The sequence below is a fragment of the Ornithorhynchus anatinus genome, chromosome X1 (genome assembly GCF_004115215.2).
Source record: "Ornithorhynchus anatinus isolate Pmale09 chromosome X1, mOrnAna1.pri.v4, whole genome shotgun sequence".
Taxonomy (NCBI): domain Eukaryota; kingdom Metazoa; phylum Chordata; class Mammalia; order Monotremata; family Ornithorhynchidae; genus Ornithorhynchus; species Ornithorhynchus anatinus.
The window spans coordinates 20,765,698-20,792,759 of record NC_041749.1 but is presented as its reverse complement, the minus strand read 5'-3'; the positions used below and the strand labels follow the sequence as shown (position 1 = coordinate 20,792,759).

The 27,062-nt window shown below is 41.8% G+C and overlaps 1 protein-coding gene across 3 annotated transcripts in view; it reads left to right on the top strand.

Moving 5' to 3' along the window:
- DOCK2 (dedicator of cytokinesis 2) overlaps positions 1 to 27,062 on the top strand; it is a 359,556-nt gene that overhangs the window by 57,270 nt on the left and 275,224 nt on the right. For all 3 annotated transcript variants that reach the window (XM_007673344.3, XM_029050179.2, XM_039910387.1), the window contains 9 exons: positions 1,856 to 1,954; positions 3,498 to 3,570; positions 3,676 to 3,779; positions 6,444 to 6,627; positions 6,716 to 6,813; positions 7,993 to 8,082; positions 8,360 to 8,460; positions 10,207 to 10,341; positions 26,754 to 26,862. In XM_007673344.3, the coding sequence (XP_007671534.1) occupies positions 1,856 to 1,954; positions 3,498 to 3,570; positions 3,676 to 3,779; positions 6,444 to 6,627; positions 6,716 to 6,813; positions 7,993 to 8,082; positions 8,360 to 8,460; positions 10,207 to 10,341; positions 26,754 to 26,862 (993 nt within the window). The remainder of the gene's footprint in view (positions 1 to 1,855; positions 1,955 to 3,497; positions 3,571 to 3,675; positions 3,780 to 6,443; positions 6,628 to 6,715; positions 6,814 to 7,992; positions 8,083 to 8,359; positions 8,461 to 10,206; positions 10,342 to 26,753; positions 26,863 to 27,062) is intronic.

Here is a 27,062-nt window from a genome sequence, read left to right as displayed (position 1 = left end):
ACTTCGGGATGGCCTTTAGGGAAATAACTTTCAAACCTCAACCCTGATATTCCAGTGATATGTAATTATCGAGTGACAACATATCTTCACAGCCATTGTTTAGGCGCTAGGTTATGTCAAGTTATTTTGTACTCTCCCAAGTGCTTAGTACAGTGATCTGCACATGGTAAGTATTCAATAAATATGGTTAAATGAATAAATGAAAGCTTGGGTGATAGCTCAGCTTGGGATAGAGAGACTGTAAAGTTCCTGTCTAGCTTTAGGAAGCTGAGAATTCTCACCAAGTGAAGGAATTAATTCTTGAGTCCCTTTCATGAGTGTGGGGATTTAGCTTGTGCTTTCCGAGAATATATTTACCCGGGTTTGTACAGCTTTCACCAAAGCTGCTGAAACAGTAAACCCATAAATGTCAGAAAATAAAAGCCTGTGTGGACTTAAGATGGAATGCGCCAATTCAAATACCAAGTAGTTATTGCTGAAGTAACTGAAAACACGTTCAATTGATCGGAAATGTTGTATATTACTGCTTGAACATCCCACGTAGGTGTATACAACCAAAGATTTTGTGACTTAACATCTTAGAGACACTCAAGAAGGGCCTGATACAATGGAGAAATTGCCCCACTGGGTGTTGGGGCATATTTATGGGTAAAGGGCACTGAGCCTATTCCTGGTTTTCTGGCAGATTAGACTTCAGCTGTGACTTCAGATGGAATCTGAGTTTCCAGATTTGCAGGACTGTAACCCTGTCTGTCATCAAGGGTACAGGACCTAATTAAGCACAAGCCTTATCCCTGTTCATTGTCTTTTTCAGAGTTTGGCACCACTATTATAACTTGGCAGACAAGTGGGATACTCCCTTGGGAATATAATCCAGCCAGTGATGATGGGGTTGTGTCTCCATCCTGCCCCCCTTTCCAGTTTACTCTTCTTCAGTTTACACCAGGGGTTGGCCCTGTTGGTCCCATGTCCCTCCAGACTGTTGTGGTCATACTCCGATACAGGAGCCCACATACTTTAGACCCTCACAATTCCTTTCTCCTCCCACCTCCGACTTGGCATCCTTGGTGTATCAACATTAGAACTGCATCAGAATTAGTTGTCACTTGGCTGCTCTGAGCCTGTTTGTAAACTTCGTGTGCATTCAGATTTGGGAAACAAATAGGATTAATAAACTGACGGTACATGGAAACTCCAAGCCTGGTTACCATTGACAATAAGCATCGTCAGCATCGGGGTCTGCTTCAGTGGTTTCCAGAAAGCGAGTAATAGAATTTCTGTAGTTAAGCAGCTGCCATTTCCAGGAACTGGAATGAGCCTGTCTTATTTTTCTTGTGGAGGAAGATAGAAATCTGGAATGAGTGGAGGGGAAGATATAGATTCTCCTTGTTGGGTGGGTCAGCTAAAGTAAGGAAGTCCGAAACACTAGACTAAAGCACCTTTTTTAAAATGGTATTTGTTAAGCACTTATTATGTTCCATACACTTAACTAAGCGCTGGTGTACATTCACAAGCAAATCAGATTGGACACAGTCCGTGTCGCACATGGGGCTCACAGTTGTAATCCCCATTTTAGAGTTGAGAAGCTAAGGCACAGAGAATTTAAGTGACTTGCCCAAAGTCACACAGCAGGCAAGTGGTGAGGTGGGATTAGAACTCAGATATTCTGACTTCCAGGCCCATGCTCTTTCCACTAAGCCACATTACTTCCATGAGGACAGGGATCATGTCTAGCGACTCTGCTGTACTATGCCCTTTGTGACAGTAAGTGCTCAATAAGTACCAGTGATTGATTGATAACAGAACACATCGACATAGAAACTAATGCTCTACCCTTTTTCTCCCCTTGCCTCAGAATGCAATTTGTGTGGGAGCAGGAGACAAGCCCATGAGCGAATATAGATCTGTTCTGTACTATCAGGTGAAGCAGCCTCGCTGGATGGAAACAGTCAAGGTACAGTATGAGATTTCAATTAACTGCCTGGAAGGCAGCCAAGTTTGTTGCCCAACACAAACCCTCGTTGACTTTTTTCTGCCGACTTCAAGTTTGACATAAACATTAGCTAGTGTAAGTTGCTTGCACATTTCTCCTGTTCCCTGTTTCAAGGCTTTGTCCAACCTTCAGACAAATCCCGGTAATGCAGCATGCTGTGAGCGACACTTCTGGCAATGAGAAAATTCAATTTGCAGCATTAAAAAGCCAGCGCTGGCCAGTCCATCAGACGGCCCAACGTCTCGCCGAGAGTACTGAACAGAGAGAGAGAGAGAGAGACGCAAGAAGATCCCTGAGTTTTTCTTGTCTACTATGAATCTAGGAGCCAAGTTAGGCTCAGGAGACCCTCAGCCGGTGGCCTACCAGGGAAATCTGGGTCCTTTTATCTGGCCGATAAAAACAAAGTGTTGATCTTTCTCTGGATTCCAAGGAGTGGGATCCCCGAGCTTGAATGCTTCACTAATTGCTCTCTAATGATGTATAGTAAAGGACAGATGACGGGATGGATAATAAGTGAAATACAAATGAGCAATGGTTTCTAAGGGCTCATTGTAACTCTCTTGGATGTCTTTCAGTTGGGTCATAATGAACATCCTTAATGAACACAACTCAATGATCTGCACTTTGATAAGGCTGCAGAGTGACCAGTAGGGTAGCAAATACACAGTAGTGAGGTATGAAGCGGTCAGAACTCTTAGTTCAGGAAGTAATACACCACCAACAGGTCCAGTCGTCGGTCAGGGACATTAACCCACAAACCGCTCACCTGACTGTGACCATATTCTTTCCTGGGGAGAATCTTGCTTTGAAGGAAAAAAAAAACCCCACAGTTCTCGATGGACTTCCTAGTCATTCCCAGATGGAATGGAAAAGCACAGACATTACGGTACAGAGCATCAGAGCTGTTTTGAGGAGTTTGGAGCAGGCTTGGGTGGGTGTCTGAATGATGGAGTCAGAAGAGCTGTTTGTGGAGGAACTGAGAGGAGAAAGGCAGCCTGAAACTCCTGAAATGAACTGGACCTTGGATAATGGTCTTAATGGGAGTTCCCAGTGTAGTTCAGAGTGAACCCTGAAGTTTTCCCAGGACCTGTTATTACATTAAAATGCATTATTAATGTCATAGCTGAGACTCATTTCAGCAAGCCCCCTAATTACTTCTTTATTTGCAAAGCGGTGCTGCAGAATTCCTACAGTTAGGAAAGGAAATTGTGTAACGTGTTTGTGCTGTGTGTGAAATGCTGTGCTAAAGTTATATGACTTTTATATCAATCTGAGGAGGCTCATTTTTTTTTCTTTATTACTTAAAGGGTTTCTTTCATGGTTCAATATATGGTTTGCCAAATGGATTATGTTTGGTACTTTATATCTCCTCATAGCTAGTTCCTATGTAATTCCTTTACAGTTCATAAGACTTGATGGATGTGCGTTAAATTAGTGTGCAGTGCTTTCATCAGAGCATCTCTTAACCCACTTTTTCCTGAACAATTTCTTTCTTCTTTTGAAGGTGGCCGTCCCTATCGAGGAGATGCAGAGAATCCATCTGCGCTTTATGTTCCGACATCGCTCGTCCCTCGAGTGTACGTGCACAACTCTAATACGTTAAGGGGGTTTATACTGTGGATTAGTTGGAGGATTGGAATGTTGGTATTTCTCCTTCATGACAACTCAATTGCTATTTTCAGATAAAGATAAAGGGGAAAAGAACTTCGCGATGGCCTATGTCAAATTAATGAAGGAGGATGGGACCACGTTACAGGATGGGAGTCATGATCTGGTAGTCCTGAAGGTACTTCACATCTAAATGTTTTCATTGGCTGGGGCTGGGGCTGGGCCTGTCACACATATCTGTTAGGTCTTGGGCTGTGTTGGATTGTACTCACCCAAGCGCTTAATACAGTGCTCCGCATACAGTGTGTACTCAATAAATACGATTGAATGAATGACCTTGAACTTTCTGAAAATAGGCATGAAGCAGGTATAGAAAGCAACAAAGATGAGTGAGTTGATAGAAATAGAAACATTGGATCCATCTCTCTCTACTGGGGCTCCCAAGGGTGCATCACTATGGAGTTGTGGAAGCAAGAGCAAAACTGTGGAAGCATTAACAGAAATGTGGATGCAATAAGAAAACTGTGGATGCAAAAGCATCCCCTTTTTCTCCCCGCCTTTAACTTTCCTTTAAAGTGGGTGAACACTTGCAGCATAATCTTTTTGGCTACGTTGCACCCCATCACTTTGGTCCTGGTTCCCTTAAAAACAGTGCTATGGGCCCTCGGGGTCACTCTCCACTCAACACAGAATAATTGAAAGTGCTTAAAATCAATCAATGGTATTTATAGAGCAATTACTGTGTGCAGAGCACTCTAAGTGCTTGGGAGAATACAATACAACAGAACTGGTAGGCACATTACCTGCCCACAGTGAGCTCACAGTCTAGAAAGGGACAAAGACATTAATATCAATAAACAATGTATAATATATACTTTATAGATAAAGGATAACTTGTGCTCTGCACAAAATAGGTGCTCATTTCATTCTTTTTGATGACTGATGTCCACGTGCTGAGCATTCTCCCCTTACCTATTTCAGTTCACATGAGAATTCAAACTATAGCTTTAAGCAGAGTGAATTGGGTTTAGTCAAAGTAACTACGTTGGTACAGCATCAATAGCATTTACTGAGCAACTCCTGTATGCAGAGCATTAAGCATTTGGAAAGTTCAAAATCATAAAGAAGAAATGATACCTGATCTCAAGGTGCTTACAGTCAAGCTGGAGAGAGAGGTATTTAAATAAATTTCAGATATGGGGAGTAATAAGAAATATAATGTAGGTACATAAGTGCTGGTGAGGCTGTGTTAACTTCAATGCTTAGGCACCTCGGAAGGGTCGAGTTGGCAGTCGGGAAATGCAAGATAAGAATCTTAGAGAAGCCTTGGGGAAGGCCTCTTGGAGGATATGGGACCTCAGAAAAGGCTTTGAGGATGGAGAGAGTAGTGATCTGCCCGATATGAAGTGGGAGAGAGTTTGAGGTGAGAGGGAGGTTGTAAGCAAGAGGTTGGCAGTGGTGGGCAAGGCCAGAAATAGACACAGCACTTTTCTTTTCAGAATTGCTTCAATCGGTCGGTCAGTCAAATAGTGATTTTTATTGAGCACTTACTGTCTGCAAAGCAATGTAATGAACCCTTGATAGAGTACAATACAGTGGAGAAGCAGCATGGCTTGGCGGATAGAGCATGGGCCTGGAAGTTAGAAGGACTTGGATTCTAATCCCAGCTTCACCACTTTTCTGCTGTGTGACCTTGGGCAAGTCGACTTCTCTGTGCCTCAGTTATCTCAACCGTAAAATGGGGATGAAATAATAATAATATTAATTGTGGTATTTGTTAAGAGCTTAGTATGTGCCAGGCACTGTACTAAGGGCTGGGAGGGGGATGCGAGCAAGTCGGGTTGGACACAGGCCCTGTCCCACGGGGGGCTCACAGTCTTCATCCCCGTTTTATAGATGAGGTAACTGAGGCACACAGAAGTAAAGTGACCTGCCCAAGGTCACCGAGCAGACAAGTGGCAGAGCCGGGATTAGAACTCATGACCTGCTGACTCCCAGGCCTGAGCTCTATCCACTATGCCATGCTACTTATCATAAGTGAAGACTGTGAACCCCATGTGGGACAGGGACTGTGTCCAACATGATTAACTGGAATCTTTCCCAGCATTTAGAGCAGTGCTTGGCACACAGTAAGCACTTAACAAGTATCACAATTATTATTATAATTACAGTTGGTAGAGATATTCCCGGCCCTCGAGGAGCTCACAGACTAGAGAGGGAGACAGGCATTAAAATAAAGAAATGAATTATGGAATTTTACAAATGATCAAATATTCCATCCCAGTCATCTTCAGTAGCCAAGGGGTTGGGAGTGGGAGGGCCAGGATTCTAGACTCTTTTACAAACGGGGAGAGTGAAATATGCAGCAGAGGAAAGGGTTCAAGGAGAGCCAGGACCTGAAACCAGGTCTTTTTGCTTCTGCCCCACTGCTTTAAACCAACTTCACATTAGGAGATGGAGGAGGGTCTCTCTATTGATGATATCCAACGAAGGTTTATTTTCAGTGGGTTGTCAACCAGTTTCCAAGCAGAATCTGTGAGGTGGGGGTGGAAATGCCTGTAGTCTGTGGGGGTTGAGTCCTCCATTTATCCATTGGGAATTCCCTCCGGATCTCTGCTTGTTGAATCCGGGGTCAATCTGATTCCCTTGTGTCTACCCCAGCGCTTAGAACAGTGCTCGGCACATAGTAAGCGCTTAACAAATACCAACATTATTATTATTATTATTATCCAAGGCTGCTGTTGACACTCCACTGATGCTGATACCCAGTTCTCAATACAACCTTTGGAAAATTGGACAAGTGCTCTTTAGTCTGAGGAGTTAACCCAGGTGTTGTTTCCAGGGGGACAGCAAGAAGATGGAGGATGCCAGCGCATACCTGACTCTACCTTCCTCTCGACACCAAGTGGAGAACAAGAGTTCGACCCTAAGCCGGAGCTCCAGCAGCATAGGGGGACTCTCGGCTAGCTCCAGAGACATCTTCTCGATTTCCACTCTCGTGTGCTCTACCAAGTTAACTCAGAATGGTAACGGGACCCTCGCAAAATCCCTAAGAAGACTTTGATGGTGTAGAAATGAATGGCTCACTTGTGCAACTCTTATCTGTTGTTCTAGTGGGCCTGCTGGGGCTGCTGAAATGGCGCATGAAACCTGAATTACTGCGGGAGAATCTGGAGAAACTGAAGATTGTGGATGGGGAGGAAGTGGTAAAAGTAAGTGCGTATGCACCCATGCGTGCCTTTAACTTAATGAGTGTGTGATTGTGCGCCTCTGAGCATCTGTCTTTACTTTGATTTGTAGGTCTGTATTCAGAAGTATATTGATGTTGATTCATGTTTGGGTAGGTAGAAAACTGGGATGGATTACAGAGAATGATTTCCTTGTGTCTACCCCACTGCTTACTACAGTGCTAGGGGCATAGTAAACACTTAACAAATACCACAGTTTATTATTAACCTTCAACCCCAGATCCCTGTTGACTTTTGAGGAATAACTTAGGTTCCAGCATTTTAAAGTGCCAGGGCACAGAAAATATTGTCCTCAAATGTCCTTGACTAAATGTCTTTGGAAATGTTTCGTTGGATGCTCGGTGATGTAATCTGGATATATGATGCTGAAGCCTTGTGATAGGTTGCTGTCGTAATGTGGCAGTTTTTATTACAATCCTTCAGTTAAAGGACAGCTATATATATGCTTAAGTGCCTAGCGAGTGAGGGAAATTGCTCAATGTAAAATGCTGTTTCCTTGTCCTTTTAACTGAACATTGTATATCAGAGATGAGAGAATTTTTCCCAGAAAACACCAGTGATTCAGACCTTTTAAATTTCCACTGAAACAGGGAGAAGACAGTGGCATATACCAGATACGATTCTGTAGTGTGTTCTTGTGACAAAGCATATGAAATGTTTCGCATGTTTGCCTACTGAAAGTTACTCTCCTAATCCTCTTTTAGTAAAGTGCAGATAGTAAATTGCATCGATCACCGAGATCTCATTTGTATTGGGAAGTTAGAGTCGGGAGAAACTCGGAATATAAAGATTTTCTGTTTGGTAGGGTATTCGTGCCCTAACTAAATGCTAGGTAATAAATGCTACTCAGAAGGGAAAAAGGAAATGTTGATCTGTCTCACCGGAGGATTGGAACTCAAGTTTTTGTTTATTGTGCATAAACAGGAGCCAGTGATTGAAATTCTAGGTTAATGTTTAACTATGTACTCTTGACAAATTGACATGAATAATCATAAGCATAGAGATAGCCAAGAACATTCTTCAAATGACTTTCCCCAGGGTTCTTCAGGCAGTCGCCTTGGAGTAAACAAGCTAGGATTAGTTTGGGAATATTTTCATAAAATTGTTGTATTTGCTTAAGAGTTGTTTTTTTCTATTCCTCAGTTTCTTCAAGATACTTTGGATGCTTTGTTTAACATCATGATGGAACATTCCCAAAGCAATGAATATGATATCCTTGTTTTTGATGCTCTGGTAAGTATTCTGGAGTCCTTGCCACAGATTGGCCTCAGATGTCACAGATGAGAACCCAGTGTATCCGTGCCCTGTCTACTGATCACTGAAGCGATGGCTTTTTTCAGAGGCCTTAAATGTGATTTCTGGTTTAAGAGCATTTAGCAGGATCCATAGAGGATCTGATCTCTGAAGCAAAATGAATTTTGACTAAATATGTCTTGAGAAATAGGATACCATAATTGGTTTAAATCAGTTAGCTATTGTTGCAAAATGCTAAATTTTCACCTGTTCTTAGATCTATATTATAGGACTCATCGCAGACAGGAAATTCCAACATTTCAACACTGTTCTTGAGGCTTATATCCAGCAGCACTTCAGTGCCACTTTGGCATACAAGTAAGTTTCTGCCCTCCAAAGTGCTTTCCCTCAACTACCTCTTCTCCTGAGTGAAATTTGTGATTTCTCTTCTTGATCACCTTCTGGTCAGTTGTTGCAGTTTCAATCTTGACTTCACATCTCAGTCTGGGCTCTGAAATTGTGACCACTGTTCCTAGGCAGAAAAATACGATCCCTTCTTTCTTTCTTTTTTTTTTGTTTACAGTCCAGTCTAGGGGGGACCCAGAGCCGAGTTCCCAGAACAGAATAATACTGCTCTTTGGAATTACCCTCCAGGAAGTTGAAACTCCCAGGGATAATTTAGAGGCATGACAACCTTTCAATTCTTTGAGTGAAGTAAAAGCTGAGGTCCTTGCAGCTGGATGATTTTCTGGGGTTATCATCATCATTCAGTTCTCAGTGGACCAGAGTCTACATGATTCTGGCACTTGTGCTTGGTCTCAGTGCGGGAGCTGAGTGTTGCTAGTAGATTCATAGAGCTGGGAGAAACACCATTTGTAAGCAGTTTAGAAAATCTGCATTGGGCCCCACCACCCTGTCTTACAGTTTCCTGTGGAAGAAGATGGTGGGGAAAACAAATGTCTGCTTTCTTATAATAAACACTGAGAGAACTCTCCCCTAGACACTGAACCCTGAGAAAACGCTGAAGAAATAGAGAGGTAGAATGGATTCAGTTCCTTTTTGCCAGATTTCCTTTATGCTTGAGTTCATGCGCTTGTGTCAATTTAGATGAGTGATGTATCCATTAAAGCAAACAGCAAGGTTTAATCTGTGGCGTTCCCGAAGTAAATGCCACTTTAAAGCTTTTCTGTTTATAGTAGCATCGGTGCCGCTGGTAAATCGGTAAGATATGGGTGCTCAGAAGACCCCTAGTATCAAGGCTTTGACCCATCTTCACCCAGAGCAGAAAAGGGATCCAACACTGGCCATTTGACCATGATGTGCTATCTTTGCTAACGGAGTTGAAGGATTTATTTGGAATTTAATGGGTTTGCCTTAGGATCCCTGCTTTGGGTTTTTCCCACTACCTAAATGAGTACACACACAAATACACAAAAACACACAAAAACAAGTAGGTTTAAGTACCCTACTTAAAACTCACCTCCTCCGAGAGGCCTTCCCAGACTGAGCTCCTCTTCTCCCTCTACTCCCTCTGCCACCCCCCCTTTACCTCTCCGCAGCTAAACCCTCTTTTTCCCCCTTTCCCTCTGCTCCTCCACCTCTCCCTTCCCATCCCCACAGCACTGTACTCGTCCGCTCAACTGTATATATTTTCATTACCCTATTTATTTTGTTAATGAATTGTACATCGCCTTGATTCTATTTAGTTGCCATTGTTTTTACGAGATGTTCTTCCCCTTGACTCTGTTTATTGCCATTGTTCTTGTCTGTCCATCTCCCCCGATTAGACTGTAAGCCCGTCAAACGGCAGGGACTGTCTCTATCTGTTGCCGACTTGTTCATCCCAAGCGCTTAGTACAGTGCTTTGCACATAGTAAGCGCTCAATAAATACTATTGAATGAATGAATGAACAAATCCACAATCACATGTTCACGTGCCCCAACACCCAAGCGCACGCACGGAGCAGCAGATTGATTTTTCGAAGGAGATTTATTTTGGGAATGAGGGCATGAGCTTGGCTGCCTCTCCTTTAAGTGTAGAGGGAATGTTTCATAATTTCGTGAGCACACTAATTCCATCACTCTGTTGGGAAGAATATATTGGCAGTGTGATTTCTTGTTTAGGAAATTGATGACAGTTCTGAAGACTTACCTGGACACGTCCAGCAGAGGGGAGCAGTGCGAGCCGATCCTCAGAACTCTGAAAGCACTGGAGTATGTGTTCAAGTTCATTGTTCGGTCGAGGACATTATTTTCACAGTAAGTACCTGTTATGCTAGAGTGACAGATTAGTTCTACAATTCCCCTGAGACACAGTATTCATTTTGTTGGAAAACTCTCTTGGGAAATTGTGACCAGCTGCCTATCAAAGGAAACTCGTTTATATCCCAAATTAATATACAGGTGTGCAACACAAATATGATCTTATCCAAATTCCTCTGAAAATCTCCTCTTGTCCCTTTTTGTCAATAGCGTGACAATTTTGGACTTGTATTTTATCCAGCTCATATGGTTTTAGGGCTCTAGGCTTTATTCTGTTCTCTGCAACCTTCATCTTTGATTCAAAACATGATGAAGACATTCCAGAAATCTATATTAAGTAATGCTTACCTCTCAGAGGAGGAAAGAATAGTTGACCTCAGAAGGTTTGACATTTATTTGGCTCTAGCAAAGTTAAGTAACAGATGGGTTGAGGTCTGAAGTTTAATTGCATTTCTTTGAGATTCTTGTGTTTAGTAGATCAGTTGGTGTATAATGCACCATTAATTTTGGACCCGCAATGGTAAACAACTCTGAGGTTAAGACTCGGACTGTTCTATTTGAGGGGCTGGAGGGACAGATGGAGGAGGAAATTTTGCCAGCCAAGACCGGATTGAGCTAAAGATCAGAGAGGATGTAAAATTATCTGGGAGGGTACATTGAGAAGCTCTGGAAATAAACTGAGTGATGCCAGGGGTCTGTTGCACCGAGGTCTCTTAGATGGGGAAACAGTTCTCCATGGAGTAAAATGCTTAGGGAGGTGCTGGATGGAATACTAGGAAATGAGGAAATGACCTTATTGAGAACAACCCTTTTTGGGCCTGGAGAAAACCAGATGGCAGTTCACTTGGTGCTTCTCTCTAAATGTATTTTTGTATTTAGGGAAGTGGGTAGAATGGATTTTGTAAGGTGGGTGGGATTTCTTGGCAAAGGGACTCACCAAAGAATCTGTGAACAATGTCGGACTGAGTCAGATCCAAAATGGTTTCACCCCTGTATTCGGTTTCCAACATTGGCACTAAAGAGTGGTTGGGGGAACATGCACATGGCTGCTTATAGGCGGGGAACATGTCTTCCCTACTCTCTTGTATCGTACTCTCCCAAGAGTTTAGTACAGTGCTCTGCACACAGAAAGTGTTCAGTAAATACCTTTGATTAATTGGTTGGTTAAGGATATACATTCTAGCATTCTTAACTTTTCCCTCTAAAATCCCATTGCCCATGAGTTAATCTAAAATCTTCTTGAGCCTACTGTAACATGTTCATGAAGTAATGTATCCCAAACCTTCCACCTTCAAAGGAGACTCCCAATTCTGGTTTCACGGAACTTGGTAAAAAGTCTATGTTTTCCCAATCCTTAGTTCAGTATTTTACTCAATTAATACTACTCTGAGTCCTCTAGTAACATCCTCTAGAATGATTTCAGTGTTTGTCCTGCTCACACTCTTCATAATTTCACAGACTTCAATTATATCTCTTCTCAGTTTTCTTCTTTCCAAATTGAAGAAATGTATCTTTCCCATTACCCTACCCATTCAGAAACTGTTCCATTCCTTGGATCATTTTCAGTTGCCCCACAGTATATTCTCCGAGGTCTCTTAAATCTCTCCTAAAGTGCTATATAGTTTCACCTATTGGCAGATCGATATCCTTCCTGATGATGCCCAGCATTCTGTTGACCATCTTGGATGCCTCTACTGATTTCAACTAATGATTTTAGGGAGCAGTCAATATTGACTCCAAGGTACCTATCCTAAGTTGAAATTCCTTGCTCAAAATCCATCATCTTGAAGATGTAGCATGGGTATATTACCTTGCATTTGCTCACTTGGAAGCTCACCTGTCACTTCTCTACACCACCACTCAGCTTTATGAGATCTTCCTGCAGTTTATCCCCAACCGTACAGAACTGCACTACCTGAGAGAGTTTAATATCATCAGCAAACTTGAAGATTTTATGTGCATTCCATCCTGCTGGTTTTATATAGATGTTAAATAAAATTGATTCCTGTGGGATCCTACGATTTTAGTTTTGTTCCCAGAAAGTGACTTTTATTCCTATACTTTATTTCCTATCATTTAGCCACTTTTCTATCCATGATAGAACATTATCTCCAATCCTAGAATTATTCCATTTTTTTTTTTCAAACTTTGATGCAGAAACTTGTCGAAATCCAAGTATATCGTCCTCTAGTTTTATTGTAGCCATAAACTTATTATCCCACTAAGGAACTCTAAAGTTGAGAAGCTGCCCAGATAAATGGAAAGAGCAAGGACCTGGGAGTCAGAAGACCTGGGTTCTAGTACTGGCTCTGCCACTTGCCTGCTGTGTGCTCTTGGGCACATCATTTAACTTCTCTGAGCCTCAGTTTCGTCACCTATAAAATGGGAAATACCAGTTCTCCCTCCCCTTAGGTAGTGAACCTGCCTCAAGGGGACAGGAACCATGTCTCATCCCAATGTTCAGGACAGTGCTTGGTACATAATAGGCACTTTGCAAATATTATTGTTATTAAACTATTAAGAAGGAATGATTTCTTCCCTTTCTTTCAGCAGATTGTTTGTCTGATCCCAAACTTTATAATAGTTTTTACCAGTTGGCTGGCATAGAAGTAATAGTAGTTCTCAAGAATTATTTCTAATAGCCACCAAAATGTGGCTATTTTAATAATAGGTTACACACTCTGGACAGCCATTCTATGACTTCTGTCAGAACTCTTGGATGGTTGCTAACTGGTCCTGTTTATTTGTCTATATTAGTTTATGGATTTGGTCTACATCATTCTGTGTATTTCCCATAGCTTGATCTGATCTCTCTGACCTGTCTAACATAGAACAATGACTTGTGTGTGGAAATCTTCCTTAAGCTCTTAGTATGGTGTTCTGCACACAGTAAGTGCTCAATAAATACGATTGAATGAATAATAATAATAATGTTGGTATTTGTTAAGCGCTTACTATGTGCAGAGCACTGTTCTAAGTGCTGGGGTAGATACAAGGTAATCAGGTTGTCCCACATGAGGCTCACAGTTAATCCCCATTTTACAGATGAGGTAACTGAGGCACAGAGAAGTTAAGTGACTTGCCCACAGTCACACAGCTGACAAGTGGCAGAGCGGGGATTCGAACCCATGACCTCTGACTCCCAAGCCCGGGCTCTTCCCACTGAGCCATGCTGCTTCTCTATGAATGATGAATAATGAATGATGTCAACTTCCTTAAAAACTGAAATCATTATTTCATTTCCTTTAACCTGTCTCTTTTTCATCTCTGAAAGTACCCTTTACGTTATGGCCAAGCAGTTGACTAGTTCTCTACCTGGAATCAGAAAGAGGCTTTCATGTGACATTTGGAATATTCAAATCCAAAGAACCTAAAATGGCCACCATGTCACTAATGGCTTCTCTGATCAAGACAAATGAGATAGCAAAGCTTTGCTTGGCACTGAGCCCTGGAGATCAAGGGATGAAGGTAGGAATGATAGTGGAGATCATATAAAGTGGAGTAAACCCAAGAACTCTCCCTGAAAAATTTCTCAACTTTACTACCTCTAATTGAAAAATTTTTAATTGTTAGCCAGAGACTATTTTTGTGCATTCCCTCTCACTCTGCTCTTCTCACTGTCTGCCTTCTTCCTTCTTCCTTATCTTTTCTTTCCCAGTTAATCGTTTTTATTGAGTGCTTACTGTGTGCAAAGCACTGTACTAAGTGCTTGGGAGAGTACAACTCCCTCAGCCTTTTTTATGATCATTTGTTTCTTGTTCCCTGTTCCTGATATGCATATACACTTACCTTTTTTTCCTTCCCTTTTGGGACATTTTCATTTTGTTTTCTTTTGAAAAGTATCTGGAGGTAATTGTAGGACTGCCTTAATCAATCACTTGGAAGGAAAACATGATCTTACTGGGTTACCAAAGGCAAGCTAGAATGTGAAATGACTCAACCTACAAAGCGGGCTGGGCTGACTTCCTGAAGGAGACAAGGGCTTAGATTCAAACAGTGTGCAGTTCATGTTGTAGAGAAGCCCTCCCTGGATTCCCCTAGCTGCTTTGGATGCATCTGGGTGGGGAAGGTGCACTTAGGTTACTTTTGAGAGGAAGGCATTAGACTTGTTGAGCAAGATTCTGCACATCCCTATTCAGTGCAACAGAGCCTCTGATCCTGATGGAGGGAACTGTGAATATAATCACTACTTCTGAGGATGTTGGGCCTAGTATTGTGTTTCTGTTTCCTGTCACTCCTTTGTTTCACTTCCCAAGGGTGTAATTACAGTTGAACTATCTCCCATTATTGGTTTCTCTTTCCTTTTTCTTTGTTGATTGTGCCCGTATGCATTTGTTGCGTATGTGGATCCAAATTAGGTCGGTGTATGTGGCAAGGTTGTTGTGAGGGAGGGATCAAAGATTGGGAATTTGGGATTATTATTTCTGCCAAGTATTTTTTCCTCCACCTTGGGTATCAAAACACACTCTGTTTACTAGATTTTCTAAATGGCATTAGATTTTTGTCTCTCATGTCTACCCTTTTTTATCCCCATCAGGATTCATTAATTTATCACCTACCAGTAACTCTATGAAAGTTACACATGGTACAGAGAAGGCTTGTTTTCGATCCTCAAAAAGGTGATCGTGTCAAACAGTCTGTGAGGTGCTGCCTATCTACCTTCATACATGTTCCTTGCACTTCCAGTTGATCAATCATAATGTTTATTGAGTGCTTACCGGGGGCAAGCACTATATTAAGCAATTGGAAGAGTGCAGGACAAAAAACTTAGTAGACAGGATCCCTGCCCTCAAGGATCTTACGATCTAATGGGATGTCTCTGAAAACAACCTTTCCATTTTCACTCACTTCCTGGATGGGGAACTTCACTCCAGTGGGTGAGCTTGTGGGGCAGAGTAACAGCTAATGGAGAAGAGGAGAGTGGCCATTCTCACCCACCGGTCCTCTTTTCCAACACTGTGCCACAATTTCTACCCTGGATATCAGAGTGACACCTCTGTTTATACCACGGGGCTTTTAGTTTGGGGATTTGTCTTTGATATGATGATGGCCCACACTTCCTCAATTTTGCTTTCAGTTTTCCTCCTGGAGCCATCCTATTCTGGCTGAGACATGCAAAGGGCTCTGCCATGTAAATGGCTAATCTTATTTTTGGTTCAGGATAGTAAACCCTCTCTGGCTTTGAGATTTATCGAGACACTCCCCCTGCATGTTTTCAGATAACCCTTCCCTCCACTGTTAGAATGCTGAACGCTGCCCCTCCCCCGCCCCCCAGTTCATTCTCTTTCAGTTGGAAAAATTTAGATTGGGAAGGGTCTAATTTTCTGAAAGGAGAACAGCATCAGTGAGAGTGAACTCCTCAGAGTGATGACTCCCTGGAGGATTTGCCTGACTCTATTTGGTTTTTATTTTGCATCATTTCTTTCTGTGACTCTGCTGGATCTGTCCCTAGTCTTCAGTTTCTGGATCCCACACCTTCGGTATCTTATTCATCCTCAAGGGTGAACTGGACCTTAGATCTCTGGCACTTCTGGCCCATGGATATCAGCACTGTTAAGATTGACATACACTGTAACCTGTGTGTGTTACGGACGCAAATCCGGACCCACCTCTCTTTCCCTGCGATTACGGCCTCATCATATTCTCGGCCCCGGCCTGGCCTTTCGATGTCTCAGGTGTTCAGCCTCGAGCAGAAATGTGGTGACGCAGACTGCCTGCAGAGTTCTCCCTCCACACAAGGTTGTTTGTCCTCTGTGTAGGAATTTAGATCTCTGAGCATGCTCTGACTTCTTTTTTCATCTGCAATGGCCCACTTTCTTACATTTTAAGTAAGCTGCAGTCATATTTATTCTATATTTCTTTGCCCTCTTCATGCCCGGCCTGGTTCTCCTGACCCCCTCCTCTGTCCTCCATCCCAAAGTTGCCTGACTCTCCTTCCCTTCTGCACTCCTAGGAGCCCATCTGACTCCTTCCAGGAGATCCTTGCCTGCTTTTGCTCAAACAGAGTGGAATGTTTAGAGCTGGTTTATACGATGGCTGGCGCTTACCAGCCATGACTTCTGTGGTGTGGGGTCTCCCAGACAAAAAGAGAGGCACAGACAGGCATTGTTTGAGTTCTTTCACATGGTTATTAACAAGGAAACTCTTAGGTAATGAGCAGGTGTTGAAACTCTGAGTTCACTCTGTCTTTCACCTCATTTACAATCAAATAGAAACTCTCCTCAACTTTTCTAGAATAAAACACTCCAGTCACTGGAAAATGAGTTTCTAGTCCTAATGCTATCATTTATATAAACATTTCATGGTTTTAAAAAGAAGGAATTCATTTATTCATCCATTCATATTTATTGAGCACTGTGTGCAGAGCACTGTGCTAAGCTCTTGGGAGAGTACAGTACAACAATAAACAGACACATCCCCAGCCCACAATGAGGGAATCATCATCATTTCCATCATTCGTATGTGGAGGCAGCACTGGATCTCATTTACATTGCTTTGGATAGATGTAAGTGACCTCTGTTTCAAACGTGACCTAACTTCTCCTTCCTATTGCAAAATGAAAAGAAAATGAAAGCTAAAAACACTCTCCTTTCGCTTACTGTCCCAGGACCCATTGTGAGAGCTGAGGAGGGGTTTCGGCCCAAACCTCTACATCCTCAGTACTCTCCTGAGTAATAAGTAAGGACATCTTATACAAATATAATGCATCGGGTCAGACCGGGGTCACAAATAAATTAGGCTTTAGCCTTTACTCACTCCTCCCATCCCCTCCCCCTTACCGGTAAAGCTAAGATAGATGGAACACTTTGGCAGTAGTGGAAACAGATGCATAAATTTGTAGAAGTAAAAAGTGTGAATATAACTCAGATATATTTGTGGATGTGACTTGTTTTCATTGCTCCCACAAGAATAACTATTAAAATGTAATTATCTATTTATACCCTGTGTTGACAGGAATACATGTCATATTGTGCTTTTTTCTTGCATGTGCTTCATCTGCATGTTAATGTAGATTACTCCTGTCTGAATCTCTGTTTTCATCTGTGACTATAATTTAGCTTTTTGATGACAGTAATGGCACAGTTTACTACCAGATTGCCACTAATTATTTCACAATAGCATTAGTTTAGCATCAGATCATGACAAAATAGAAAACTGTCATCAAAGGGGCATTGTCAGATGTAATTCCTCTTTTCTTTATGACCTATTTAAGGAGGAAACCTGCCATTTTGTGGCTTGCAGGCTAAAAATGTGAAGCCACGTGGGAAAATTCCTTTGCCTGACAGCATATTTTCCCTTGGTTTATAATAATAATAATTATTATAATAGTGGCATTTGTTAAGCATTTACTATGTGCAAAGCACTGTTCTAAGCGCTGGGGGGATACAAGGTGATCAGGTTGTCCCATGTGGGGCTCACAGTTTTAATCCCCATTTTACAGATGAGGGAACTGAGGCACAGAGAAGTTAAGTGACCTGCCCAAAGTCACACAGCTGGCAAGCGGGGAGCTGGGATTAGAACCCATGACCTCTGACTCCCAAGCCCGGGGACTTTCCACTGAGCCACGCTGGTTTATGTAACAAACCGGTAATCTGCAAACTTTTCTCCAGAGTTGGACAACTACTCTAATAATTGATTAAACAGTTCAACAAGGCATGACTCTATTGGTATAACAAATCATCTAAAGCCAAAATCTAAATTTCTATCATTAACAATTGAATAATAATTAAATCTCCAAAAATCAGATAGTCAGCAAGGCCTATTGCCTGCTCTAATTCAAACTCTAACCTCTCCTAACTCTGATTCTGCTCCTAACTGTAATCCTCTGGTCTTGGGCAGAGAAAATTCCCCAATAATTTCATTTAAACTGAGGAAGCAAAATGGGAAGCTGCAGTGCCATTCCCCTCTGTGGTCTCCACCTCTAATTCATCCCTTTTACCTAGATCCCATATGATTCTGATCTTCCATGTAGAAAAGTCCAGAGAAGGCAGGCTGGTAAAATAATATTTATGGAACCGATGCCATTTTGATACCTCTCTTCAAGGTGTTTGCTGATATGCACTTCGAAGGCAGGTTCCTAGTCTGTCCCACTCCTATGTTCAACAATTACAACGAAGACCAAATTCAAAATTTCCTGTGAGACTTGTTCGATGGCTGCCACTCAACAATCAATCATATTTATTGAGCCCTTACGGTGTGCAGAGCGCTTGGGAGAGTACAATAGAACAAAGTTGGTAAACAGCATTCCTTGCCCCCAATGAGCTCACAGTCTAGGGAGATGCTTTACCCAACACAATTTTGGATCGGCAGAAAACATGGGAAGCAGCTTCCGGCTATGGTGAACTGAAGTGGGGACTGTAAGCAGAGGACAGAAGAAGTGCTTTCCAGACGAAGTGAAACAAAACTTCTGATGATATAGCATAGCTCTGGGCAGATGGGAGATAGCCGCAGAAGGCAGACCATCCTGGAGTACAGCAATTACCAATGAGCTGATGCCCTTCTAGCACAGACTTTGAAAAGTTAACTGATACCAAGAGGCACAAATGGAAATGGCAAATTATCGTATTTCATATAATAACATGTAGTGCATATTTCTTTGCAAAATCCCCTTGTAACTTCTAATCCCATGAACATTTTACAATGGTTTAGAATTCATTGCAACGCAGTGCTTGCTCACACCTTCTATTTTCCATCCCTCTTCTTCATCTTCACCCTGTGTGGACAAGTGCATTTCTGCTATGCCTGTGCATTATACTGGCAGAAAACTATTATGGTTTTTCAGGTCATCTGTTCTCTGACTTGCCCTGATTTTTTGAAATCACTTTGTGCAGACTATCAAATTGCTGTGACTAAGTGAAAAAATATTTTTTTGACCATACATGGTTTCTAACAACCAAAAATAAGGGAGGAAAAAGGAGCTAAGTTAGATTAAGGAGACATCTGATGGAGTGGAGCTAGAAAAACAGGGGCATTGACGTCAGTGAACCAAAGTGCCTGTTGGGTTCCATGAGTTTCCTGAATTCCATTTGTGTTTTTGACTCTTTATTATTACCTTCCCCTGAGGTTTTCCTCCTAGGTTATATATGCTTTCTTTCACTGGACTTTGGAGCAAAATCCATTCAACCAGGGATAAGGAGATGGCTAATAAAAAACAAGTTATGTGCTAGAGGATCACTCATGTCCACAGTGAGTCCAGTTCTTGAACTGCAGCATCAAGTGGTACATGACACTCGAGTAGTAGAGGATCAGTGATCCCTTGGCTTCATGAATTAAACATAAATTATTATCTTGAGGGAGATGGAGGGAGGAGGGTTTGGATTTCTCATCACCCTGCCTCACAGGGCTATTTGCATCAAACCTGTTTGACTCCCAGTAGCTTTTGTTCAGGTTCAGTTAACCAAACTAGGATTTTCTGAAAGTGATCTAGAAATGATAATACTTATGGTATTTGTTAAGTGATATTCATGTGCCAGGCACTGTACTAAGCACTGGGGTGGATACAAGCAAATCCAGTTGGACACAGTCTGTGTCCTACACAGGGCTCACATTCTTCATCCCCATGGCTTGCCCAAGGCCAAACAGTAGACAAGTGGCAGACCTGGGATTAGAATCCATGACCTTCTGATTCCCAACCTGTGCTCTATCCCCTACACCATGCCACTCCTCTATGTCTCAACTGACACTTCTGTATGTAGTGCTTTCATTTTCTAAATAATACTGGGACTCTGTACAACACTTTTATTTTCCTAGGAGAGTTTTCCTATCAGTGATCTCGCACAGCATCTCTAAAAAGTAGGGAGAGGGAGAGGTGGACATTGTTTTTCCCATTTTAGAGATGAGAAAACTGGGACCCAGCAAGCCAGTAACAGAGCTTGGAGAAGCAGCGTGGCTCAGTGGAAAGAGCATGGGCTTTGGAGTCAGGGCTCATGAGTTCGAATCCCAGCTCTGCCACTTGTCGGCTGTGTGACTGTAGGCAAGTCACTTAACTTCTCTGTGCCTCAGATCCCTCATCTGTAAAATGGGGATTAAGACTGTGAGCCCCACCTGGGACAACCTGATTCCCCTATGTCTACCCCAGCGCTTAGAACAGTGCTCAGCACATAGTAAGCGCTTAACAAATACCAACATCATCAGAGCTGAGGCTAGAGCCCTTGATCTCCTGAGTCTTGTCCTTGTGCTTCTTGTGCTGCCTCTAAATTATTGCCTAACCACAGTCCCACTGTGCCCCTGGGGTTTCCATTCTGAACAGAGTAGACTTGGAGAATTAGGGAATGTTCTATCTACAGTCCAAGCCTATCTTTAGAGGAACAGGCGTTGTAGGCACACCTGTAGTGTTGGATCAGTTGTGAGTACAATAAAGTGTGTTTTCTTCAACATGGAATTTATCAAGCATGGAACTTACAAGCTATAGGAGAATGGAGTGTGCTAGATACTTTGACATTTAGAGTATCTGGTTACTGGAGTCTCGATTTATCCATAATTATAATCTGTGGGCAAACATGGTGCTGGAAGAACTGTATTTATCCCTTAGACAAATCACTGAAGAGTTAGTTCCTGAACTCTTCAGCTGGAGAATCTGGATTGTTAGGGACTTAGACTCCTGCAGCTAAAATGAGATCTCCAGTAATTCAAAACTGTTTAGGTTCCTTATGGGTCCCCAAATCTTGAATTAACAAGGTTTTTCTGCCTGTGTATTTTTAGAGAAATCTTAAAAATATCACCTAACAACCCAATGCAAAATGTCAAGGCTCTCACTGGAGAGGAGCAGGAGGCCTGGGGTTAATTGCAGCTTTCCAGCAGCAATAGACTCAAAGGACAAGTTTCACTGCTCCAGGCATGACCATGTTTTAGAGTAATAATAGCTGCTTGACATTTCTTAAGCATCTTCTTCTTTCCCAACTAATGTCTAGGCCGGCGAGAGGTGGGGACAGCACAAGAAAGAAGAAACAAGGCAGAGATCATTTGCGATCCCAGATCTGGCTTAGGCTTCCTGGGGGACCTGTGACCTTGAACTGGGACCTCAGGTCTACCTCAGTCAATCAATCAATCAATGGTATTTATTGGCTGCTTACTGTGTGCAGAGCACTGTACGAAGCACTTGGGAGAGTACAGTACAATAGAGTTAGTAGACTCGTTATCTCACCATTCCTAATCTTCCCTAAGGCTGAAAATTCTTCTCCACTCAACTTGGAGCCTGTGGTGTGGCTTATGCACTTGGTCTGTTCCCCTTGAGCACTTTGATAATCTCCAAAACCCCAGGCACACACACACACACACACACACATACATATATATATATATTTATATCTGTGACTTATTTCGATGTATGCCTCCCCTTCTAACCTATAAGCTACTTGTGGGCAGGGATCTTGTCTACCTATGTGTCTTCCTGCACTATTGTATCGTCCTCTCCCAAGTACTTAGTAGAGTCTTCTTCACACAAAAGGTGCTCAAGTCAAAGACACTGTGGAAGGACAACAGATACGAGACAGAAAGCCTTTAGTCCTCACTTCCAGTATTCTCCAGCACTGAAGCTCTGGGGTTTCAGAACAGGCCTCGTTCTATCTAACAGGAAGTGCCAGTGTCAGTAAAAGCAGGTCTTGGGCCTCTGTAGTCCATCATGTTTCTCCCAGAGGTTAGCATTCAATTCTCAGGGCTTCTGGCTTGTGTGTGGGACTGTGTGCGTCTGCTCAGTGCGCAAGTGTGTCGGTGAGTGTTTTTGCCTTCTCAGTACTGCCTGTAAGTCACTTAATTTCCAATTATATTTGAAAAAATATTTGAAAACCATTGTTCATGCTAATAGGGAAATTGACTAAAGCACAGAATTATGTAACTTGGATCCCTTTTGCCAAATGACATAAAGACTTGAGTTCCTCTCTAAGCAGAGTGACTGATGACAATGCACACTTTGTACTCTAGCCATAATTTATGGTTCCTTTCAAGGCTTTCACCTGCATCTTCTTACCTGCTCGCTATTAATTTATTGCACAGGCATGACACATTTCTATAAGGAAAGGAAATATTTTGGCTATGTGCATTTATTGCATTCTTTCCATATTCACTTATATTTTTGATTTAGGCTGTTTATGCTTCTACCCGAGATCATTTCTCTTCTCAGTGAACATTAATTTTAATGTGTGCTAGGCATATTTCAAGGCAGAATTTCTACATGTGAAGTTTATCATCCTTTCTCATGTCTGCTAATCATTTTTTTTCTGGGAGTGATGTACTCTGAGGAGAATATTTAGTGAAATTTCTGAACAGATTGCCTTAAGGGATGATTCCTCATTAAAGTCCGAAGTCTAGAAAAGTACCACCTCGAGTTGGAATATTTTCATTATTGACAAGAGTGTCAGTTCTGTGAGTTTTTCAGAGACCTGTCTATCTTCCTGTAATGTTCTATTAAGTGAAAACTCCTCCGAGTCTTCTTTGGTCATGGTTTCTTCATAGTAACTCACAGTGGTGAAGTTACAGCCACCCTAGAACCTCATTAAACATTCCCTTTTCACAACCTTTTCTTTCCTTTTTGAATGGTGAACTCCTCGCCTTTCAAGTTCATTATCTATCGAAAGGAAATCTACTATCACTCTTATTTTCTTTTTCCCTCCCTTCATCCGGATCTTAATGGGAAGGGGAGCCTTGGAGAGCATGCTCTGATGCTCATTCTTTAGGGCTTCTTTCTTATCATTGACCGTTTGCTTCATATCTCTGATTCATTTCATTTCCCTTTAGGAGCTGGGGTCACTGTCGCTGTCTAATGAGACTTTTCTCAGTTTGGCACTTTTAAGGTTGAAGTAAGTTGGCTGAACTTAAGTCTCTTTCCCCAGTAGCTGGGGAAAGGCAGTCTTTATTCTGGACTCTTGGACTTAAATACCATTAATGCTGAGTTTAGTGCATTAGGGATCCTTTTTTTTTGCCTCTGCCCAAACCTCAGACTCCTTTGTCCGGTTGTCTTTCACCATTCTGTGAAAACCAAGCCAGCCTAAATAATTCCCTAACTGAGCTTGGATTAGTTCTCTCCTCTAGACTTCTTCAAGGATTTTCCAGAAAGGGGACTGAGAGAGGAAATTATTCATGGGTTGGAGCACCCGTCTCGAGCAAGTGTGCAGCGAGGAAATATGCGTCTTACTGTTTAATCAGATCGTAGTAGCTTCTAATGTTATTGCCTGAAGTTTACAAGGTTATATTTTTTGGGCATAAAGAGATTTATCTTTGTCTCATTCTCTTGGTACTTATAAAACATTACTTGGGAGAAGAGGCTACCCAGTGAATTTACAAATTCACCACTTGTTCGCTCAGTTGCCTAGTGTAACTGGTATCTTGACATCTGCATCTTTACTGGCATTTGCATTATTTTTATGTCAGCGTAAAACTGATCTGTTATGGAATTGTCTCAAATCTGTTCGATGCTGCCTGGAGGCGGGGGAGGATGAGTTCTCAAAAATGCTTCCTGATTTATCATTCTTTGAATCTAAATCTGAACATTTCCCCTTTCTATTCCCAGGATTTGGTTTAGTTAATCTGATCATGATGATTTTGGTATTAATTAAGGACATACTATGTTGCAAGCACTGTGCCAAGCTCTGGGGTAGATCCAGGTTAATCAGGGTGGGCACAGTCCCCGTCCGGCAAGGGCTCGCCATCTAAGTAGGCAGTAGTAGGATTTAATCCTCATTTTACAGATAAGGAAATTGAGGCACAGGGAAGTTAGGTGACTTTGATTAAACTTTTTGTAATAATAGTGCCAATAGGGAAGTAGAGTGGCAGAATGGAGACACCAAGGGCCTGGGAATCAGAGGACCTGGTTTCTAATCCTGGCTTTATCACTTGCCAGTGGTGTGGCCTTGGGCAAGTCACTTAAATTCTCTGTGCCTCAGTTTCCTCAACTGTAAAATGGGGATTCAATACGTTTTCTCTCTCCTACTTCGACTGTCCGACCTGATGAACTTATCTCTACCCCAGTGCTTAGAACAGTGCTTGACAAATAATAAGTCCTTAACAAATGCCATTAAAAGGAAAAAGATTGAATTTAATCATTAATCCACTTTGTGTGCTTAGGTGTAAAGGCATGGTGGCATATAATCCATTACATTTGTTATATAGGGCCACACTGCTGTTGGATATCTGCAGTATTCAATGCAAAAAGAGTGGCTTATATCCCAACAAACATTATTAAGATAATAATAATAATCATTAAGTGCCTCTTATGGGTCAAGTACTGTACTAAGCATTGGAGTAGATTCTAGATCATCTGGTCCCATATTAGGCTTACAGTCAAAGTAGGAAGGAGAGTAGGTATGGAATCTCCATTTTGCAGATGAGGGAACAGAGGCACAGAGAAGTGAAGTGTCTTGCTCAAGGTCACAGAGCAGACAAGTGGCTATGCTGGGATTAGAACGCAGGTCGGTGCTCTTTCCAATATACCTCGCTGTTTCCTATAACCTAACTAGGAGCCCTTGTTTTGTGTGTGTGTGTAATGCATAATCGGGCCTAATGTCCCTCATTAGGCTTTGCATTTGCATTGCACAGCAATGGGTGAATTGGGAATAACAACGGAGTCTTCTAAATTAAGGGAAAACCATACCCGTATATAATATGTGACAGATTATCGTGTAGCTACCCCAGCATTTAGAACAGTTCCTGGCATATAGTAAATGCTTAACAAATACCATTTTAAAAAGTATCATGCTGGCAGAGACTAGCTTTGTTTACCTAAATCCTGGGAGCGGAAAAGCTCATTGTGATCCAGGCTGTACTCTTTCCAAGGATGTCTCTCAGGCTGCTCTAGTTACTTCTTGCTTGAGGCTCTGAAATATTGGTTCCTTGGCAATATCAGCTAGTTTTTGACATTTTTATATATATACTCTTAAGTTTTGAAAAGGATATTTTCTCAGTGCTAGCTCCAGAACACAAACCAAAGACTCATAACATTGAAAATGATCTTTACATCATCAAATCTTTAGGACCCCCTATCTCCCTGACCACCCTAGTCCAGAAATTCAAAGGCACATAAAGGTTTTCCTTAGAGAAGAGAATTCTACAGCCTCACTGTGAAAGCCATCCCCATGCTTAACGTCACTTGGCTTCAGGAAGTCTTTCCTTCACCTTTAACACTTCTGCGGCAGGTTCAGTCTATTGCATCTTGTTTAATTTTTCAAATTGCCTGTATTATTTTTCTAGGAGGAATTTGCATACAAAATTCATCCAACATTAACCCCTTCAGTTTCCAGTCCAGTTAAGGGAACAGTTCCTTCTCCCCCTTCCCCATTTTCATAAAAACCATGTGAATTTTAAGGTGAAGAAAGCATTCTCATGGTGAATGCATTTTCTGACTTGTTTTTTGTTCTCTAAAATACCCTATTTATGTCAGATTTACCTAAGGTGACTCAAATTTTGGTTAGCTGGGTCTAGATGGATGGGGATATTGAGGTCATTTTGGCAAGACGTTTCATTGATCCTGATACTGGCACATGAACTCCAGGGCAGGCAGGGCATTTATTACTTAGGTTGAAGACACTGGACTTTGCCATTTTGGAGTCCGTGGTCTGCCTTACCTGCTTCACCATTTCCAGAAAAGGGCTAGGTCAGAAATTCATTGTGACTATTTGCTCTAAAGGGCTGTGCTTGGCTGGCTTACATTGCAGTTATCTGGGAAAGTTAAGCTGTTAAATGTGTCGGGTACCAGGAACACTTTGTCTTAGAAAAACACCTTTATACAAATTGTGTACTTGCAGGAAGTTTCGAACAAGCAGGACACATCTTTCCTTACAGTATCTGATTAGGGGACAAAAGATTCTACTGTGAAACTCTGACTGCCACAGAAAGCCTGAGAGAGATTTTACATTTGGTGATTAAAGTGGGTTGTTGAAAAGCCTGGAACAAATTACATTCATAAGGATGGGCTAGTAGTCAGATAAGCATTTAGGCAATGAAAGCTCATTAGAGATAGGGAAATAGAGAATCCCGCAGTGCCTTGCATATAACTTTGTAGGGCAGAAATAGTAGGTGAAAATTCAGACTCACTCCACATCTCTCACAAAAATGAAGGGGGGGTGGGGTGGGGAATCTGAAAAAAAATGATCCCGATGCTTTAAAAGTCATTTTAAAAATTAGATGACAACCATGAGATTAATTAATATCTTTAGTTCAGCAAGTTACATTCCTTTAAGCCTCTTTTGAAAACTTTTGGGGATATTTTATTACGCTGGGTCATGTTAGAGAATCTCTTTCCAGTACCATGGACACAAAATTTTTCTCTTTGGTAAATTATGTATGTACCTATTACTGAATCAAGTCTTTCCCTTCTCTTCCCCTTGCATTTTAATTTTAAATGAAGCTTGCACTTTGCACATATATTCAAAGATATTGCCTTTCTGTTAGAGTAATAACCTAAATGTGTCTTTTTGCAGGCTCTACGAAGGCAAGGAGCAAATGGAGTTTGAAGAATCCATGAGACGGCTCTTTGAATCCATCAACAACCTTATGAAAAGTCAATACAAAACTTCCATTCTGTTACAGGTTTGTTTTCATGTAAACAACAATCTGTCCTGTTTCTTGACATTAAATTAATGTCTCCCCTCCCCTTTAAAAATGCAACTCTTTGTTAATTGAATGTATAGTTGGGTGGGCTGTTTAATTATCTGTGAGGCAGAGGACTTGCTAGGTCAGGAGAAATATTTTTGTTTACCAGAATTGAAATTGCTTGGCTTTAATAGTTC